This window comes from Danio rerio, chromosome 15, assembly GCF_052040795.2.
Source record: "Danio rerio strain M-AB ecotype USA chromosome 15, GRCz13ab, whole genome shotgun sequence".
Classification (NCBI taxonomy): Eukaryota; Metazoa; Chordata; class Actinopteri; order Cypriniformes; family Danionidae; genus Danio; species Danio rerio.
The window spans coordinates 17964891-17977731 of record NC_141035.1 but is presented as its reverse complement, the minus strand read 5'-3'; the positions used below and the strand labels follow the sequence as shown (position 1 = coordinate 17977731).

General features: G+C 34.7%; 1 protein-coding gene and 1 long non-coding RNA gene across 5 annotated transcripts in view; both read right to left on the bottom strand.

Moving 5' to 3' along the window:
* Window positions 1-12841, bottom strand: part of LOC137487733 (uncharacterized) — a 753637-nt gene that overhangs the window by 726371 nt on the left and 14425 nt on the right. The gene's annotated exons all lie outside the window — the stretch shown is intronic.
* Window positions 1-12841, bottom strand: part of c2cd3 (C2 domain containing 3 centriole elongation regulator) — a 51879-nt gene that overhangs the window by 38239 nt on the left and 799 nt on the right. For all 4 annotated transcript variants that reach the window (XR_015509161.1, XR_015509162.1, XM_087283811.1 and 1 more), the window contains exons 2-15: window positions 11052-11318; window positions 10795-10952; window positions 7960-8147; window positions 6998-7110; window positions 6595-6721; window positions 6355-6492; window positions 5085-5232; window positions 4920-5005; window positions 3813-4004; window positions 3605-3714; window positions 3385-3503; window positions 3145-3276; window positions 778-1203; window positions 548-699 (exon numbers count right to left, since the gene is read on the bottom strand). Coding sequence is in view for 2 of the 4 variants with exons in the window: in XM_087283811.1 (XP_087139937.1) it covers window positions 548-699; window positions 778-1203; window positions 3145-3276; window positions 3385-3503; window positions 3605-3714; window positions 3813-4004; window positions 4920-5005; window positions 5085-5232; window positions 6355-6492; window positions 6595-6721; window positions 6998-7110; window positions 7960-8147; window positions 10795-10952; window positions 11052-11318 (2356 nt within the window). In the remaining 2 variants the exon portion in view is untranslated. The remainder of the gene's footprint in view (window positions 1-547; window positions 700-777; window positions 1204-3144; window positions 3277-3384; window positions 3504-3604; window positions 3715-3812; window positions 4005-4919; window positions 5006-5084; window positions 5233-6354; window positions 6493-6594; window positions 6722-6997; window positions 7111-7959; window positions 8148-10794; window positions 10953-11051; window positions 11319-12841) is intronic.

Below are 12841 nucleotides of genomic sequence, written 5' to 3'. Positions count from 1 at the left end.
GAAGTCTACAGAGTTAGTTCATATTTAATTATTGAATCTGTACCTGAATACCCGGAAACCACAAGGCAGTGTTTATTTCACTTTTATCTGTGCTCTATTGTACTTATCTATTATTTTAATTTGTTTATTACATTTTCTGCAGATGCACTCCCCTTTACAATCATCCCAATCATTTTTATTAATGATTTCTTTCCAAATAGAGCTATTCAAGTCATCAGATGAAATTATAGAAAAACAAAAGGTCACACTTTATTTTGATACATCAAGTTCCATTGCATCTACATGCCAACTACTTGTCCCTAGATTATAAGTATATGTTAGGGTTGGAATTAGGGTTAGTGCAAGATGACATGTACTTGCAAAGTTTCTTATAGTCAGTTAAATGTCTGTTGAAGGAGCGTATCAACAGACATTAAGCAGACAGTCTACTAATACTCAAATAGACCATCAAAATAAAAAGTTACCAAACAAAATATTGCAATGTCAAATTTTTCCAATATTGTTATAGCCCTAACACACATGCACATATATATTTCCTCAAACCTACCGGAAGGACATGTAAAACTGGTGGAGTGGTAGTTTTACCAAGCCGAGGAGTTTATCATGATCTGAGCTGCTGGCCCTCAACCAGACTTCAATGACCATCATGTTATTCTTCATTCTCTCCAACAGTCTGGGGCTCAGTGCGACTGGAGCCACCTGTATCACGTTAGAAACAAAGTTATTCTGTGCCTACCACTAAACGGGACTAAAAGTCCTTTCCTCAATTCTTCTTACTTGAGTAAAGCTGAATGTTGGATGTTTCTGACCCCAGCTCACTGCAGATCGGGCAGTTTCATCAGATCCAAGAAGCTTGCAGTTCAGGTAGACATTGGGCTGCATAGGTGCACAGTTCAAATCTTTCCCATTAGGCACCATGAGTAACATATGCAGCAGAATCTCAGTGTCCTCCATTTCCTGCTGCTGAATAGAGCTCTGGAATCTGACGTGTGGTGACGTGGATTGTGATCTAGCAGGAGGAATCAGAATACTCTGCGCTTGAGGTGACGGGTCTCTCTTGCTGTTGCTCACACATAAACCCTTCGGTTCATCATGTTCTTCTGTCAGAAGGGAAAGGAGAGGTCTCTGTGGACTTAGCATTTGCTTTGCAGGCCTTTTTTTAGAGGAGAAATTATTCTTGTCCTCTGCTAACTCAAAGGTCACCTTTTAAAAACAAATAAGCAACAAGAATGAATAAGTTACATTAAAACAATATCCTTAATTTTAGCTCTAGACCTATGGAACCAAAAGGTCACCCTGAAATTATAAGGTTCTATCTAACATTGTTTGTCAAATTTTGTGAATTGTTCAGAAAACAAAAAATGTTTAATCCATGCAGTCAAACTTTAAAGGTGCAGTAGGTGATCTGCCAAAATGCTATCCGTTAGCATAACAGCTTTGAAATCACAGTCCCTGCCCTGCTGTCCAAAGCCACGCCTCCTGAAATCACGATTGTGCACCATAAAAATGACAGCACACAACCCACTAGGACATGGTGTTTGCCAGTTAGAAAACTTAATAGTACTTTATAACACTACAATTCCGATATAAAACTACTATATCTAGCACGTCTTTAGTTGCTTAGCAAGCAAAACTTGATGTGGAATAATGTGTAATATTTCATGAATGCAAGGATCGCTGGTCTTACTCTCTCACACGCTTTGTCCTAAAGTGTCTACTGTATGCTTAGTGGTTGGCCAGCGGGGTGCAGGAATTTCAAATTATTAAGCCATACTTACATGCTACTTATGAAACTGAAATGTCACATCAATCTTTCGACGGAAGATTTCAGTGGCTGAACAACACTTCTGTGCATATAACCCATTCGTAAAACAACACAATCTACACCAGAAATACTTCAGCCGTGGTGTCATCCTTCCTACAGAATGCAAAAGTAACTACAATATTCATTTAGGATTTTAAAAACTTTTGATTCAGCATTTGTTTTTACTGCTATCACTCTCTCATGAGCAAGTAAACTCATGTGCACGGAGCTGTCTGCGTGAACAGGTGCACAGGTGTAAAAATCCTTTGTTTTTTGAACAGACAGACAGTTTGGGCTACTATACAGAATTATGGGAATTATCTGCCTGACAAGTTTTAACTGGAGGAACACTTTTTAATCTTATGCCGTACCAAGAATATAAAAATATATATAAATACATTTCGACCATTTACTTTAATCAATACTATCGGAATGTGAAGAGACTTTCAACCAGCACAACAACAAAAAACGCTTCTGAAGACAATCCCCTACTGCACCTTTAACTTTGTTTGATGTGATTCTATTTGTAAGCTTGCATATGTTTTGTTGTATTTTTTTTTAAGTCAAATTTTACAATATTCAACCTTAAAAGTCAAAAAGTCAACAGTTTAATAGATGTGGTTTTAGTTACAACGATTAACATTGGCATATATGTTCAGTTATGCCAACCTCTAAATAAACTGCAACAAATTACAGTAATTTAACCAATGGTTCCTGCAATATAGTCTTTAACTGACCACCATATTACTGCCTAAAATGTACTGTGTCAAAATATTAAGCACTGTCTTTTATTATTGATCAAGAAAATTTCTCCTAAAATATTAAACAAATCTTAAATATAAAATAAAAATAAAACCATTTTATACACATTCTCTCATTCTCATCATATTAGATCAAATATACACTGATTGTTTCTTTAAAAAATAGCTTTAATTTATGTTTTGCAAAAACAAAACCTTACAATATTTTTTATAATTCAAATGTTACATTTCCATTTGATCTGATACAAAAATACACATTTACAAAATTGAAATGATTATGATATTGATATTTTAAATACCAATAGGGTCTCTAGCAGTTTTGTGTACTAAAGAGATTGGTTCTGTTTATCCTTTGCTATACAGAACGCAAAAACGTCTAGAAAAAATCTCGAAACCACCCAGAATTCATATATATTCAATATATATATATATATATATATATATATATATATATATATATATATATATATATATATATATATATATATTTTTTTTTTTTTTTTTTTTTTTTTTTTTTAAGTAATACAAGTTTTGTAAAAAACTTTCAAATCCTATCAAGGACTAAGACTGATGCATTACCTTCAGAGGACCAACTTGTTGCTTATCAGTGTTTCCATTAGCTGTTTGTACAGGCAGGGCAGAAGAAATGCTCAGCGATTCACTCTGCATCAAGGAGCTCAGTGGAAACATAGCTGAGCCAATCAGAATAGGCTAAACAACAAACAAGGCAAGATCAGGCCAGATAAAATCATACAAGAGTCTTTAGTTTTCAGCTTAGTCTGAAGTGTGTAGATTTTATGATTGACACATTGCACTTACTGTTTTTTGAAGACTATATTTGGAGTAGATCTTGAATGTGACCTTCATCTCGCACCACTGTTTAATAGATGACCTACTGAACTTCACTGGAAACAAACTTTGATGCTGAAACGACACAGCTAAAGCAAAATGAATGAATAAATAAATAAATAAATAAATAAATAAGCAGATTGTTGTCAGCTTAAGTTTTATTAAAGTTCTTCAAAACTAATGTACTCACCACCATCTGTAACTTTACTAGAGACAACTTTTGTAATCTCTGAAGGAACCTGCTGAACACTCTCATACCCAGCAGAGAGCAGTGGAAAGAGGTACTCTACAATATAAAAACTAGACAAACAGGACAAGTGTGCATTAGGTTAGTTTTAATACACTGAAACTGATTTCTAGTGACCGTCATCTTTTCTGATTTATCCTAAATGTCATACCACTTCTTTGTGGAGAGAGGCCGAGGTGGTCTTCCTTTTCTAGACAGACTTTTTGAGGTACTTTCTGTAGGAAGTTTTAACTCACTGACAGTGACCCTCGCAAAACGAATATCACCAAGCAAAGTTATTTTTTCCATGCCAAGCCCAGGCAAATCAGCTCCTGCTTCTGAATGTTGCACACCAGGATCAAGCCTTCAAAAAGGAGAGAGAATTTTCACCACAAAGAACAGGAATCAAAGTTAAAAACAAAAAGTATTTGAAATGTATTTTATCCTATTTTACTTTAATACATTTTATTTCATTGTGTTAGTAATATTGTTTTATTTATTTATTTTTATTTATTTAATAATTATATTTGTTAATGCTTGTACAAATATTTGTGTACCTTTATGAATCCGTGACAATATTTATATACGTTGTTATTATCCTACCTCAAACGTTGTGTAAGAGTTTTTAATAGAAATTAAAATATTTATTCAGCAAGGATGAGTCATATTGATCAAAATTTTGAAGTTTGTTGAATTTTTACAAATATACAAAAGAAATTTCACGTTAACAAAACATACAGTTAAACAGATCATATGCCTCTTTAGGGTGGCGCTGAAAATGTGCAATGCGTATATGAACATTCCATGGTCATGCAATTAATTTTCATTCTACGGAACCTTTACATTTATTATGTTTTACATTTTGTGCATATTTATTTTTATTTATCAATTCAGCATACAATTAAATATATTATTTTATATTACATTGTTTCTCAACCACGTTCCTAAAGTACCACCATCTCTGCACATTTTCCATGTCTCCTAAACAAACACACTTGATTCAGATCTTCAGCTCATTAGCAGAAACTGAAAGACCTGTGATGGGTGTGACAGACAAAGGAGTCATCCAAAATATGCAGTGTTGGTGGTCCTCCAGGAACGTGGTTGAGAAACAATGTTATAATATATCCTAAATTAAATGTACAATACATAAATCTGTTTCTGAAAATCAGGATTATTTTAAATTATTAAATGTTATTATAAGTTCTTATTAAATTACACTAAAAATGAATCAATCAATTGAGTTTTGTGGCTTGTTACTTGTATTACACTAACTGACCGGGCATTTTTGGCTGGATTTGTGTGCACAGGCTTCTCTGTTGTGCCTTTTCTATGATGGTCCTCCTCCAAACATTCATCTGACATCTAAAATAAGAAAACATATTACAGCCATACACAGCAATGTTTGCAGAACTAGTTCATGGGGTTGCACTGCATGGCTTACAGGTGGTTTGTAGAAGAGGTTCTCCAGAAGACTCTGATCATACTGAGGGTCATTGAGCTCACTGTCCATTAGCACACTGCTGTGATCAGACAGAGAATCTGCAAGAGAGCCCTCGCCGTCCCAGAACTGCAGCACAGATCCATTAACACTGATGAAAAGATCCACAGACCAAAACGTCAAGCTCACTCTAAAAGATTCAAACAACTATGTTAAATATTTGTAAGCAAAGTTTCATTTTCTTCACTTAAAGGATACATATTATGCCCCTTTTACATTTGTTCATTTTCTTGTCGGCTTAGTCCCTTTATTAATCCAGGGTCGCAACAATCGGAATGAACAGCCAACTTATCCAGCACGTCTTTAAGCAGCGGATGCCCTTCCAGCCACAACCAAGCTCTGGGAAACATCCTCACACACTCATTCATACACACACTCATACACTACGGACAATTTAGCCTACCCAATTCACCTGTACCGCATGTCTTTGGACTGTGGGGGAAACCGGAGCACCCGGAGGAAACCCACGCGAACGCAGGGAGAACATGCAAACTCCACACAGAAATGCCAACTGAGCCAAGGCTCGAACCAGCGACCTTCTTGCTGTCAGACGACAGCACTACCTACTGCGTCACTGTGTTGCCACTATGCCCCTTTTTATAAGATGTAAACATATACAGACGAAGTCAGAATTTTTAGCCCCCTATTGTTCAAATATTTGTCTAATCTGATCAGACAGCATGATTATTGCGCAGTTGTGCCTCAGCCAGGCCAAGGTTTTTGAGAGAAATAGGCCTTTTGCATACATAGAAAAAGTTTTATATTTTTGAATTTACCTCATAAAAAAAGGAAGCAAAAAAACTAAAATGTTGCATTTATATTTTTGCTGAGTGAATAACATTTGTTTCCCAGAGATGGGTTGCAGCTGGAAGGGCATCCACTGCGTAAAACATGTTGGCGGTTCATTCCGCTGTGGTGACCTGAGATTAATAAAGGGACAAAGCCGAAAAGAAAATGAATGAATGAATGAATGAATGAATGAATGAATGAATGAATGAATGAATGAATGAATGATATTTGAGTTGCGATGTTGCAAGAAACATGCATATTAAGTGCTGAAATCTGTTTCTCCCAAACTTGCAGAAAAGAAATTGGCTAAACAAACTTACTTGCTTGTCTTTTTTCACATTTTCTGGATTAATAGACGAACAGAGAACCCAGTTATAACACTTTACCAGGAAAATTACATATTTTATGATTTTTAATCTAATACCTCCCAAGCAGCAGATCCACAGCCATGTCCTCTGTGTGGGCTCTTTGCTGCCTTGGGTCTGTGAGGTCCTGAGCAGGAAGCTGGATCTCAGATTGAAGGATGTTTTCCAGAAACTGTCCCGATAAGGGCCTGCCTTGCCTTAAAGAAAAAGATGATGATTATTTAGATTTCATATTTGCATATTTTATTGTCTCATTTTGACCCCTCTTAGTTATACAACTGAAATAAAAGAGTTCATACAAAGAAGCAGTGTTGTCCTTGGGAAGGGGCAGGGGATCGTTCTTCAGAGGAACATCTACCTCCACATCAGACTTCAGGGCAGAAATCACCATGGCATTTCTGAGTTTGCTGCCACGCTCCAAAAGGACTGGAAAAATACAAAAAATGTATTAAACAATTAAGTGTAAAGCACTGTCTTATTTTTTTATGACTAGATTTGCCAGCAGAACTGCCATAAAGGCAGGACTGTATTAAAAAAAAATCCAGATCACTGAAGTGAATTAATAATAAGATTTGACAAATAATTAAACTTTATCTATTATTATTAAAATAAATTATTTCAGGAAGACAATGTTGAGTTTAATAATAGCAATGGCAATGCATGTCTTTAAATTCAGTGAATAAAATAAATGACAAAAGATACCTGACAAAAGGTCAGCAGATGTCTGGTTATTTGAAGAAGCATGTTCAGCTATTCCAGTTGAAGAAGCTGGCACAAAGTTACTGCTTTGTTGAAAATACAAGTAATCCTTTCCTCTAAAAAAAAAAACAAAAAAAAAAACATATGAAATATATAAAAAATAAAAATCATTTAGAAAAATAATAAAAATATATATGACAAAAAAGGGACTAAAGCGGGTCGCACAACGGATGCACCGCACCATGGTGTGCACATGACAGTTGGTAAGTATCAAACACTAGATGAGCACATTCAAATGTTATTTTATATGAAACTATTCAGATGGTGCTCTGTGGCGTGGCAGAAATATAAACAGTGTTCTGACTCGTGGCTGTCCAGGTCAGTGTAAATACATGGAGAACTTTTAAACAAGTGTTATTGTAAGAAAAATAATTACATTTCTAAGTTTTTTTAAGATGTATTGTTGGTGACTCGATGTGTGTCGACTAGGTTGAGTGGCATGAACAAGGAAAATCAAGACCTGATTAAAGAGAGTCGCCTCTTGGTGATTCTATGCTCTTTGCTCTATGTCTGACTGTTGTAATGTTTTGCTTTGTTTTTCAGCAGAGTTGTTGAGCAAAGAGACCGTTGAAGACAACAGTTGAAGACAACCGTGGTTTATATTAACGAGCGCGCGCATTATAATGTTTCCGGGCTGTTTTCTGAAAGTTTATCTTGTTTGTCTTTAATGACATCTCTGGTGACCTGCTGGTTCCATTCTCTTTTTATTTATTAAGTTTTTTTTTTTTGTTATTTCTGTATTGTTTGTGTATGTGTGTCTATGTTAAAACTAAAAAAAAAAAGTGATGTTAATAAAAATGTTTGGGTAAAAATCTGAGCCAAGCTGTAAAAGCCCTATGCCCTATAAGCATGTCAGTTGAGTGATTCAATTAGATTTTGTTCATTCAGCAGTCAAATGATCAAACCTGGGCATGTGTCCAGAGCTGCTGGCATCTGTCTCCTTCACACGCAACAGAGCCTGATCCAGGGACGGCCGGACTGGCTTGTTGTGGTCGGTTACAACAAGAGTCTGTGCGTCGAGGCTCATATCAGTAGTGGGCACTGAACTACTGCTCTCATATCCTTCTGTTAACGCTTCCAGGGCAAGTGTGACCTATAATATATGAGAAAAGCTAATGTATAATTCAACATACAGTAGAACATAAAACATGATGAAATAAAATGAGCTAAAATTCTATAATTACTGAAATAAAAAATGAAAACAGAAATTTAAAAAAATTATATAAAAAATAAAAAAATTGTATTTTTATTTTATTTATATAATTACATAATTTTATTTTGTTACATTAATTTTATTATTATTATAAATAAATAATAAAGCTCAAACTTTACAATGAAGTTCAATTGATTAATGCATTTACATAAACTAAAAATAAACAATACATGTAAAGCATTATATAATCATAGTTCAGCATTTACTACAGGGATTATACAGGAATTGGTTCAATTCAATACCTCTTAATAAGAGTCTTTCCATAGATTTTTATACGTCATCTTCACTTAACATTTGTGAAGATAAGACCATAAAATGCACAGATTTTTCATGGCCGACTGCATTTTGTTCTATTTTTTTTTTACCTGTTTGACAAGTGCAAGTCTTCAGTAAATCATAGTAAAAGTACATGATAGTCAATATTTTTTTATGTACAAAAAAAAAAATCTGTGTTAAACTTGACTTGATGCATGACAATGTCTTTGTTCTAAAAGAAATAATACATTAATATTTAATCACTATTTATTCACTCTCAAGTTCCAAACCTTTGAGTTTCTTTCTTATATAAATATACAATATACATATTTTGAAGAATGTAAGAAACTGGTAACCATTCATTTCCACAATAAGAAAAACAAATAATGTTACCTGTTTCCTTTTCAAAATAACTTTTTTTGTGTTCATCAGATGAAACACAAACAAGTGTGTGACAAGTGAATGGAAAGTAAATGATAACAGAATTTTTTATTTTCAAGTAAGCTATCCATTTAATCCACACATATTTATCTGTGAATTTGACCAGCTAAATAAACACAAACTTACTAAACCTATGTAAGGGCTGCACAATGTAGTTTCAGCATCGATATTTAAAGCAATAGTCACATTGCAAGATCTGCAATGTCCGGTGAAGTTTAGTTTTAGTTTATTCGTCCATTAAGAAGTTGAAGTTGGATTATTGACCAGGAACCACATTTTAAAGTTTTAAAAGGCTTTAATAGATTGACCGTTTTTCATTTGCTTTGTTTTGTTTTTAAGCCCTATGACTGTGAGATGTGTATTCAAACCATTTGTGCATAAAAAATTATAACATTTGTAGTTTTAACATGGGTCAGTTGTTCATTTTTTATACAATGAAGCCTATGCAGTGTTATTTATCTACATTAGATTTTTTTTTATTCTGTGTCTGAATAAAGTAAGACTTTCCAGAAAACGCTATATGTTTGATTGATGCTGATTATCTGTCTCACAAAATCCACCCAATCAATATAAAATGAAGTCTTTCAAAACTAACCTATTCAAGTTGTCTGTTTAAATTATGTTCATGTTGCAATATATATTGCAGAAAAACTAAACATCGCAATATCAGTTTTTTTCCAATATCATGCAGCCCTAACCTACAGTATGTTACAACTAGGGTTGTAACAATATACCGGTATGACGGTCTACCACGATTTGAACGTGCACGATTATCATACCATGAACAATTGCATATCAACGGTTTTAACCCTTAAAGACCAAGACAGCTGCTCGCGGCTAAAAATAAGTATTGCTCTTAAATGTTTAATAACTTTTGACCCGCTGATCCGATTCATACAATTCAAAGATTGGCATAAACAAGAGAATCTCAGCTTTCCAGTGCTTTATCACATAACATTTGCGGACTTTCAGAGGCTCCGGAATCAGTGCGGTTACGTCATCAAAATTTGACAATGCTGATTTGACAAAGAAACGCTCGTCACTGTGTCTCCGGACAAACCAGACATGATACATTCCAGTTGTCCCTCCTCCATGCCCAGATTGGTTCAAACTCGCTATATCACAACCAATAAGCATAGGTTTCGCTTTTGTTTGTGGACCAACATGAGCTTTTTGAACAACACGGAATGAGAGATAGGCATACATTTATGCGCGGCTAAATAAAACGCAAAAAAATGCATGAATGCATTTGCATGAAATAATTCTCATACTAAGTACTTTTGCATGCACAGCAGCACAGAAACATGACAAAACAGTGACACAGCAAAGACGAACTGCTGCTCTTGCTGTTTTCAAAAGACGCAAATGAAGGTGCAGCTGTTTGTCTGCATTGCAGACAACCATATCCAAATCCATATCCACAGACAACCATATCCATGCTGGCACATAAAACCTAAGGATGTTCCATATTGAATCTAGTTTCGTTATGTAACTATTTATAGTATAGTAAATATTTATATCTATTTTTTTACTGAGGATTTGCACCATGTTTATTTGGACTTTATTTGGACTTTGGCACATTATTTATTATTTTCTTATTTTTTTATTTGTTCATTGTAAGTGGTGTTGTTTATAGTAACTGAAAATATATTATTTGGAAAAAGTCAAATTTGCTTCACTGTTCTATTATTTTGTAACATTTGTAACATACCGTATACCGCGAAACCGTCAAACCGTGGTATTGTTTTAGACGATTATCATACCGTAAAAAATTCATACCGTTACAACCCTAGTTACAACACAACAAATCGTTCAGCAGCATCTCATTCACCTGAAGCTCTCCGAGTTTTTCTGATGTCGGGGAAACAAGAGTGAAATATCCGTTTATGGAGTGTGAAAAAGACAGCCGGGCGATTCCTGGAATCTGAGCTCGAGCTATAGGCAAATGATCAACCTTTGTAAGCACATCTAGCACCAGCGAGCCCATATCTGCAAACGAAAAACATACATTTACATCATAATCAAAGACTAAGCTACACACACACTGCCTTATATAAAGTTAGATAATAGATTCACAAACAATCAGACCTGTTAAATAAGAAGTCAGCTGTTTTGGTCCACATCGAACAGGAAAGCGAGCTGTGGATTTGAGCCCCTTCTGTTCAGCGTGTCCATCTCTAGGCCTAAAGAAAGTGCCGTTTGAAGACTCTCCCCACCATCTAAGTCTGATCAGAGTCACAGGTGGAGGTCTGATGATGGTCCACAGCGCTTTACTGACCGTCACTCTCAGAAAGCATCTTAGCTGGCCTTCAACCAGAGGAGGAATGCTGGTGGACGGAGACACGTCGCTGAGCACTGCAGAGAGCGGAGAACAAATACGATCATAATAAAAAGTTGAAAGTGGATGGTAAAAGTGAACACTTATAGAGAATAACTATGGTTTTATTAGGGTAAATGTGTTGTTACCATAGTACTACAATTGTAGAATCACAGTTTTGCTATAAAAAGCTATGGTTATGAAAATTAAACATGGTTTCGTTCCAATTAACGGTTTTTACTAAATTCTCATGCAGTATAACAATAAACTCAGGTCAATAAACTGTGTGGCTCTGTCTTTTTTCACTTTAGTATCTCGTAATATAACTTAAAACAGTCCAATAGAGGTGGAGCAAAACATCACAAACAAAGGAGTAGGGCTAAAATCAGCAAATGTACACAACTGAACATTTCAACATATGTAAATTATATGCGCTTGTTAAGTGTGACGTCACGCGGAGCGGCTTCCGGGTCCAAGCGCTCTATTCAACTGAATGGGGAGATTCATGAATTGGTAATAATAAACGTTTACAAAGCGATTTAATACTTTCGAAAGTCACGATCGCAATATATATGTCCATGCCTAATATCTGATGGCCAGAATGTGATTCATTGTTTTATAAATTGTTAAAATTTTAGTATTTGTTATGCAGCAAGCCCAGAGATTGTTGAGTACACTATGATTTTATGTAGAATTAACTTTAATGTGTGATAGGAATAAAAAGTGACCATAAACGAAGGATTTCTCCACTCAAATGAATGGTGGCTTGGACCCAGAAACAGTATTACATACGTCACAAACACGTCATCACTTAAAAACCGGATATGTATTTGAGCACTATTAATAAATTATATTTAATCAAATTATGGCTTTTATATCTGTTTAGGGAAACTGACCATGGTTTTGTTATGTCAAAAGCTATTAGCCAGAGTATTCTGGCAAATTGACTACAAATGTAGAATCACAGTTTTGCTACAAAAGCATGAAATGAACCATAGTTTTATTATGGTAAATGTGAAGACACAAAAGAATTCTGGCAGATCGATTACAAATAGAGAATCACAGTTTTGCTAAAAAAGCTATGGTTAAACTATAGCTGTGAAAATGAATCATGGTTTTAATATGGTAAATGTGTACATACCATAGTATTCTGGCAAAATGTTTACAAGTGTAGAATCACAGTTTTGTTACAAAAGCTATGGTTAAAGCTATAGTAAATATATGAAAATTAACCAGAGTTTTACTATGGTAGTCACCATGTTATTTTGTCATGTATATTACAAAATATCATTTGTATAACAACAGTTTTACTATAGATGTTGTTATTTAACCATGGCTATAAAACTTAACTATTGTTTTATTTTGGTAAACATGTAGTAACCAGAGAGTATTCTAGCAGATTGATTACAATTGTAGAATCACGTTTTTTACTATGAAAGCTATGACTATGGCTAGGGAAATTAATCATGGCTTTGCTATGATAGTAACCATGGTATTTTATCAGGTTATTATTTGTATAACCACAGTTTTACAATAAATGCTATTGTTAAACCATGGTTAT